General features: G+C 42.9%; 2 protein-coding genes and 1 long non-coding RNA gene across 4 annotated transcripts in view; 1 reads left to right on the top strand and 2 right to left on the bottom strand.

Moving 5' to 3' along the window:
• LOC119486943 (ral GTPase-activating protein subunit beta-like) overlaps positions 1-8,641 on the top strand; it is a 592,951-nt gene that overhangs the window by 395,331 nt on the left and 188,979 nt on the right. The gene's annotated exons all lie outside the window — the stretch shown is intronic.
• On the bottom strand, positions 708-2,408 carry LOC119487007 (tripartite motif-containing protein 16-like). The gene has a single exon (XM_037767619.1). It carries the CDS (start codon positions 2,382-2,384, stop codon positions 708-710), a length of 1,677 nt encoding a protein of 558 aa, XP_037623547.1. The 5' UTR covers positions 2,385-2,408.
• Positions 4,246-5,436, bottom strand: LOC119487222. Its single transcript, XR_005206664.1, has 2 exons — positions 5,207-5,436; positions 4,246-4,560 (listed from the first exon to the last, which is right to left on the bottom strand). It is a non-coding gene; the product is annotated as an uncharacterized LOC119487222 (long non-coding RNA).

Genomic DNA, 8,641 nt, shown 5'->3' with positions numbered 1-8,641 from the left:
ACATACTTACAAAGTTGATGTCATCACTGATGTTGTTGCTGCGTGTTTATTCCTAGATGGAGTGTTGATGGAGCAGCTACAATGTTAGCATAGCCTGGCACTGATCGATCCGGACTCCGTTCAGAAAACAAGCATTTTAAAAGTTGTTTGCTTGCTGTGTTGCGGACAGACCCGACAAAGCATGAATTCAGTCTTTTTACAAATCAACATCATATTGTCGTTATTTCGGCATCATTTTGATCCGTTTATTGATATTAAATCACAGCACAGTGTGTTTATTTTGGGTTCATACCGCAGTAGCGACGTGTGGCTTGCTAATGTGCTTCCTGCTTGGTGTGAATGCACGGTGGTAACACAATACGAAGCACAACGTAACGTAACTTAAACTACTATAAACAATAGCACATGCACAACAACAGCACGATGTAATGATTCAATGAACCGCTGACACAATCCCCAGAAAACATAAACACTGAACTGTTCTCCAGCTTTTCATTTAGAAAGAGCAACAACCAATGAGGAACCTGCAACAGTCGCTGATGAATCCTGTAACTTCATCACTCAGTCAGTCAGGCAGTGACACACTTTAGTGTTTGTAGGGCTGGTCCTCTGCGGTCCAGACACAAATCAGCTCTGCAGCAACAATGATGGACACCAGAGAAGTTTAAGAGTTAAAACACTGAATTTAACCCTTAAATGACTTCTGTCTATTTCAGTTTACACAACTCAGCAGTGTTTCCATGACCGTAATAAAGCAAAAGTCCAGCATAGAGAGGCTCAGTGAATGTGGTCTGGACTCTGTGGAGGAGAGTCATGGTTTCAGAGACGCTGTAGAAGGACAGAATACCTGCACTGTGATCCAGGTACACTCCTACTCTGGAGGACTGAGGACCTGAGACGGGGGTTTGGACTTTGTTGTACCAAAATATATAACTGTTTTGGTAACAACTTAACGCCCAAGATTTATCATTGTATCCAAAGTAACATTCATTCGACCCCCCCCCTGCTCTCCTGATACTCTTGTATGCGACTGCTACATGAACTCCGTCCCCTCTCCACTCCACCTCCCAGTAACAACGTCCAGTCAGACTCTCTCTACTCAGGACCTGAGGACAATAGTCAGTGAATCTGTCTGGGTGACTAGAATAAGACTGTTGTTGACTCATATATGTTGCTTTTCTGTTCCCCTCAGATAATAACAGCTGTGTGTGTCCTGTGTTTTGATCCAGTGTGATTTCTCGTGAATATTTTAAGAATCCAGCTCTGGTCTTGGGCTCTGGTTGTGACAGTAAAACATCCACTTCAGTCACTGTCTGTGAGACGTTTGTCCATTTCTCTCTCAGAACGTCCTGTAGTTTATCTCTGACTTCTGACACAGCCGCCGTCACGTCCTCAAAGTAGCTCAGAGGACGGATATTGATGCTGGATGTAGATTCAGTGAGTGGTGACAGTGAGGGGTAGTTAAGAAGAAACTGGTTGTGATCCTCTGTGTGTGACAGCAGCTTCATCTCAGCGTCTCTCCTCTTCAGCTCAGTGATCTCCTGCTCCAGCTTCTCCTGAAGCTCTTTGACTCGACTCGCTTCACTTTTCTGCTGGGATCTGACCTGCTGCTTCACATCACAGCTTCTTTTCTCCATGAGACGGATCAGCTCGGTGAAGATCTTCTCACTGTCCTCCACTGCTTTATCAGCGGAGCGATTGACGGCCTCCACCTCCTGTTGGAGCAGCTTCACATCTTTCTCTCTGTCCTGGATCCTCTGCTGGATGTTGAGTCGACTCACCTCCAGCTCTCTCTGCCTCTCGGTCCTTTCTGCTGCAGCTGAGACGGTGTCGTGGCCTTTATGTTCATCCACAGAGCAGAGATAACAGATACACTGCTGATCAGTACGACAGAACATCTTCATCACCTCGTCGTGACGAGAGCAGATGTTCTCCTGGAGCTTCTTGGAGGGCTCCACCAGCTTGTGTTTCTTGAACGGAGCTGAGTCATAATGAGGCTGGAGGTGTTTCTCACAGTAAGAGGCCAGGCACGCCAGACAGGACTTGAAGGCTTTCAGTTTCCTCCCAGTGCAGACATCACAGGCCACATCTTCAGGTCCAGCATAGCAGTGATCAGCAGGAGCAGCTTGGAGTCCAGTCTTCTTCAGTTCCTCCACTAAAACTGCTAACATGGTGTTTTTCAGCAGGACAGGCCTCGGTGTGAAGGTCTGTCTACACTGAGGGCAGCTGTAGATCTTCTTCTCATCCTCTCCATCCCAGAAGCTTTTAATACAGTTCATGCAGTAGCTGTGTCCACAGGTAGTAGTCACCGGATCCTTCAGTAGATCCAGACAGATCGAACAAGAGATTGCTTCCTGGTCCAGCTGAACTCCTTTCTGCGCCATTTCACCTCTCAGTAGCAACGACTGTCTGAGATTCACTTCCTGAGAACCGACACTAGTTTGAGCTCTGATGTAATCATCATGTGTTATGTTGGTTACACCCACCTTCAAACTGTCGATCTGAAGGGGAGGGAACAAGGAAATAAGAGGACCGAGTGGAGCAGTCTGTGTTTGAGAGCAGGAAGAGGAGGGAGGAGTTATCAAGCTATGAATCATTCCAGGACGAGGAGCAGCACGACTGACTACGTCCCAAATCACATACTTTTCCTTTTTACTTCTAGTACACTGCAGCTGCCCTTACAAAGTACGTACTGTTGCATGCAGTATGAATACAATATATCTGCTGTGCAGAGGATTGTGGGTCAGAACAGCCAGAAAAGCATGCTGGCTTTCATTCTGTAAAATGTGACCAGATGTAGTAGGACATCCTGGTATTTTTGGCACACTGCATTTGACATACTATGTATTGGGACATAAGAAATCTTTTTTTCTGTCATACTAAGTAGTATGGTAGAATGGGTTTTGGAACGCACAGTATGTTTCGTCATTTACAAACGGAGCCTCGGTTCAAACCTGCTCCACATTTGAAAACATTTCAGTTTTCAGCTGTAAAATATTTCTTGGCTAGGCAGTATGAAAAATAATGTTGCATTGTCAGGGAACACATAGGGTGGTTCCCCTGAACGTTTGTGAATGAGGGGATAGATGGACTGGTACCACGGGACATTTTTAGAACATTTTCATATTTTTCCTAGGTCTTGCGCTGATCAGCCACCACACTCTAAGAAAAAAAGTCAGAAGAAAAACAGAAAATGTCCTGGAAGAAAATTTCCAGGGGTCTCTTTTATAAAACAGTGCGTAGGATCCATACTAAAAATGTACGTGTGCACAAAAGTCTAAAAATGGCGTGCGCCAAAAAAAAATCAGACTTATAAAACTGTGCGTACGCACACCTGCACGCAATGTTCCCTTTATAAATCACAGTCCACCTGGAAATGTGCGCATGTGGATCCGCCTCATATTCCGCCCTCTACACGCCCACTTTCAACCATAAATGGTCGATGCAAAGCACCTCATGAATGTTTCTGCATGTGAATGAGCCTGTTGATCAGTGGTTCTTTACGGTGAATCACGGCAACTCCCGAGAGGAAGACAGAGAAAAGGAGTTTTTCTGACACAGAGATGGAGGTGTTTGTAGGTGAGGAGGACTCTGAACACTCGTTCCCTCCTGATTCTCTCATTCACGTCACATAGTCCTCACGGTGACGGTATATCCACCAGCACCATGCAGCATGTTCCGAGTCTCACCGCTGTGTTTATATGTTTACAGCAATCAGACTGATCCATTCACTTAAAGTGATCAAGACAGTTAGTAATATCCCCCACCTGTATATAATTAGAAGAAAGGAAGTTTGACAGGTGTACACTATTTATATTTATTTATTTATTATTTAAGTTTTTATAGTGAACTTGTCCTGCATTATGATTAGGACTGATAATGATAATGAAGATATGGAGTGTAACGATTGTGTGAGAGCTGTCACTGGCTTCATTTACACACTTTGTTAATTTACACAATCCATACTGGTGAAGATGTGCTGTTTGGAGGTGACTGGAGGAAGCAGAGTGGCGCAGCGCGGTGGCGCACTGGAGACAGTCTGATAGTTGCATCGGATAGCCATTTTCATTTTGTCTATATGTATACTGTATCTGTCCCTATCTAATAAACCATAAATAAATTAATAAGTCATGTCATTGTAACCCACCTGATGAATAAGTATACACTGGACTAGTATAACCTAGATTCGTAGAGAGGAGTAATGAACAGGAATCGGACACCACAATGAGTAAGCAGAACACAGAATTAAGTTTAAGGGAAAATTATTGTATTGACACAGAATAAATTCACAATTACTGCCGACATTCAGTTTTGTTCAGTTTGAAATGTACATTGAACTGGGTGCACCCTAAAAAATAAAAGTAATCCCCAAAATAAAATGTTCAGATCCAATTGTCTTTTGAGGTCCTTCCCCACAGTCCTACCACACTGACAGCAAGGCAGATGAAAGTTGAAAGCGCTCCTCAATCCAGGTGCTCAGCACGGGTAGCTCGCCATCCCCATCGTCAGGGAGAGATTCCAATCCAAATCCGGAGTTCAAGGGTATCCAGAAAACCTAGCCTGTGTAAAATAACACGGCTTATATAGCAATATATGCAAATCTATCCAAGCTCTTAACTGTACAGTTTAATTTGATCAATATCAACATATAATACAACTTTTCAATGCTTAACCCATGAATGTAGGATAACTGTTGCATCACAATATTAACTTGCATCGTAATATTAACATATGAAATATGTCAACCTCACTATTATTATAAACCACTCAATAGTAAAGTGTAAACAACACTATTAAATGACTATTTAATATGTGAACCCATTTGAGTTGTAGATTATTATGCAAACAACCTACAGTTTAAACATTAAATACTCACTATATGTGAATATTGTGAGTAAGGCAATGTGAATACTTTCCCTGTCACAACACTGACACCTTGCGTTGATGCACACAAGCAGCACAGGGATGAACAGAATCAAGCTAATCTCATAACCCATGAACTTCAGCTACATAATCCCTCTCTGTCCACACAATGTAAATAACACACACATATTACACACACATATCTCTTTCTGCCTCTATCACCAAAGAAATACAAAATATCATTTTAGAATACAGCTCAGTGGCAAAACATTTCACTATGCCAGCTCAGAGCATTTGACTCGTGATGCCATGTGCGGCGGCTGCTTTAATGTTTGGAACGCACCGAGAGAAGAAAAGAATAAAACGATGCTCTCAGATGTTCTCAGGTCGCTTCAATAGGTGACGGAGCTCTTACTGGCTCAGATATAGTTTTACTTCTCTCTGTTCAGTAGTATATCAAGTATAAGTAGTAATAATATCACTCTGTAAATCCAGCTTCTCCGCTGCTCTCTCATCAATCTCCGTGTTTCCCACACTCCACTGCGTCTCTCACCTGAGTGAGGAGGCGGGACTTGGGATGTTTTACACCAATAGCAACAGTTATTTCACTTTGAACCAATGAGCTTATTTGTTAAAGTTTGTTAAAGTTAGAACTCTGAGCAAAAACGGAAATAAAATAAACAATGATAAATGAATTTCAGAATAAAATATAGAATGTGGTTATTTATTAAATAAAAGGAATTTTCAGTGAGGGAAATATCTCTAAATGTTTTAGAAACAACTGGTTTTCCCAGAGGGTTACATCATGTTTACTGCAGCGATTTTACACAACAACTTTATGAAAACTAATATGGTACTTGGTGATATCTGCACACTGTTAGTAGATATTATTAAAACTATTGGCGCTCTGTTCTGCCATTCTTTAATGCTATTTGATATAATCTTGGATTTCTACAACCGATGATGATGATTTCATCAGCTGCTCCACAGCTGACTGCGACTGTCGGAAGTCCGGTCCTCTCCTCTCAGATCTCCTCTGAGCTCCGGTGGTGGAGGGGGGGACATGATGGTGAGACAGCGCTGATGAGATATTGAGCGGAATTTGCTTTGAGATTTGTGTTGATCTTTTACATTTGTAAGGTGCTTATGTAATAGTTATGGCTCACTAGCACAAAAAACACTGCTGTTTTAAATGTTTATGATAAAGTGGATATAAGTATGAAGTGAAGTTAAATGTGTGAGAGGCATCATTATACGTATAATAACATTTAATGTCTACAGTCTGGCTTCAATTCATCTGCGTCTCCAGTTTCCCCTGCCTCGGTGCCTCCATAATGTGCGTACGCACGGGTCAAAGTTTCCGTACCGGTGCGCACATTCTCCCGTCAAGTTTGTTTTTATAGATCACAACTATTGCGTGGGAAGTGGCGTACGCACATTTCAGGCCCCGTTTTGTGCGTACGCAACGGTTATAAATGAGACCCCAGAACTGTTGGTGTTGACCCCGCCCCCCTGTCGTCGCCCCGCCTCCACCGGCTGACCAAGAGATGACAGGAAGTCCAGGAAGTGAGACGGGACGCTGCAGCTGGACTCCACAGGTCCTTCTCATTTCAGCATTTTTCGCCTCCTCCTCCTTGCGTGGGAAGTGGCGTACGCACATTTCAGGCCCCGTTTTGTGCGTACGCAACGGTTATAAATGAGACCCCAGGACATTTTCCGTTAAGTTAACCATCAGGGGGACAGGGGGAGGGACGCAATTGCGGACCAGGGGCCTCATGTATAAAAGACTGCGCAGCTTTCACACTGGAAGATGGCGTACTAACAAAATTGGAAAAGTACGTACGCACAGAAATTTCCACATGTATAAAACTGTGCATACGCCTGTTCATGCGTACCTTTCCTTTATCCATCTCAATGAACGTGAAATTGAGCGCAGCTGCACGTGCCACTTGGTCCGCCTTGTCTCCTCCCATTAATAACTATGCAAATGACTATAAACACGCTCCATGCTGTCACCTATTGTCCAAATAACGATGGCAAATCACGCTGGAAAAGGAACAAAAAGAAGAATTTCACAGAGTGTGAAATTGAAATGTTTGTTACTGAGGTGGAAGCTAGAAAACATATTTTATTTGATGGTCTTTCATCAGGAATCAGTAACAAATGCAACGCGTCTCCACAGCAGCTGACCGTGCGCTCCCGAAGGCGCACGGTCAGCTGCGCCCGAGCCTCGACTGCTGAGGGGCGGCGGTCTGGCCGTGTCCTCACTAACGCTGTGCTGTGAGTCACAGACAGAGATTGTCAATACAATGAAGAATATATATGCAACGAATTAAAAAGAATGAATGAGGTTCTTGGTGGGATAAGTTATATATTAAAAGACCTTGTTGAAAAATAAATGTGTGTCTCAACTCACCTCGTTGCTTTACATTCTATGTGTCGCATCTAAACGGCGCTGTAAAGCTGCTGCTTTTGGCTCATTGTTAGGTGTGCCAGGGTCCGGTTCATCCATCTGTAGCTCCTCTGGAGCACAGACACAGCATGTTGGTCTGCCACATTGTGCAGCACGCGATTTTGTTATTGGCACGGTGGTTAAGGCATGTCATCTCTGGGAAATAAGTTTAAATGTGTTTTTGTTGTGCCTCTCTGATGTTAAACATTATGCGCAAACTAGTAAAGAAATATGTGGGGTTTTTTTGGATCCCACATCATAAATAAAGCTCAGTAAGTTGAGTGGAAAAAATATTTTTACGCATTTAGCGAGTTTCAGTACTTTATAGTTTGACACTGCCAGATGACAGAGTTTGGAGGACGGCCCGCACATTTTCACGACTGGTCTAGAATTTACGGCACAGTTCGCACATTCTCACGTCACGTTGACTTTTATACATCCCGGCGTCAGCGTGAAACACAGCGTACGCAACATTTTAGTACGTGCGCACCGTTTATACATGAGGCCCCAGGGGAATCTTAAAGTTACTCCTGAAGGATAACCACAAAAATCGCAAGCGATTCAAAGGGAGAAGGGGAACACCAAATGAAAACAGGCCTAAAGGAAGGCTCCCTACACTCAATATAACTTGAAAAGACTAAAACTAAAACACCGCTATCGAGCAGCTGACTAGAACAGAGATCCTGCAGGTCCTTTCAGCTGTCAGCATTCCCACGCATTTTCAGCAGGAAATGCATTTTCTAGTTAGTATTATTAGACTGCAAATCAGCCACGTTGTAAGTGTGGCTCCGTCTATTTCTTAAAGATGCCCACTTAAGCTATAGAGTCCAAGCATGTAGTTGACGCGTGTTTCAATAAAACTCCGTAGTCCATGTTCTTCATTTCAACCGTTTACTGAAAATCTTTCTTTAGTCTTCAAATACAAAAATGGTAACAAAATATCAAAAACATAAGCAGTAAAAAAGCAAGAACAGTAATATTAAGCACGGTATATTAAGCACAGTCAAAGACTAGTGTGCTCTCCAGGCTCCATGGCTTCAACTGAATCGTTTAAAGAGCACATGCAGCACAATTTAGCTTTCGCCCAATCAGAATACAGGACTGGCTGCAGTCACAATTGGTCCTTATTGAGCACACTGCAGTGAAACTACAGAGTTATTTATCTCAAGCAAATAAAACAAAATGTAAATTAACCACAGATATTTCTACTGAACAAATGGCTCTAACATAACCTGCCCCTAATTGACTAGGCTGTTAGCATATCAATTATCAAACATAAATGCTTCGAGACATTGTCCACTTATACAATACTAATACTAATACTTA

This window comes from Sebastes umbrosus, chromosome 1, assembly GCF_015220745.1.
Source record: "Sebastes umbrosus isolate fSebUmb1 chromosome 1, fSebUmb1.pri, whole genome shotgun sequence".
NCBI classification, from domain to species: domain Eukaryota; kingdom Metazoa; phylum Chordata; class Actinopteri; order Perciformes; family Sebastidae; genus Sebastes; species Sebastes umbrosus.
This window is presented reverse-complemented; position numbering and strand designations above follow the sequence as displayed.

Coding starts and splice junctions, on each gene's coding strand:
- LOC119487007 (XM_037767619.1), bottom strand. CDS start 2,384: ATGGCGCAGAAAGGAGTTCAGCTGGACCAGGAAGCAATCTCTTGTTCG.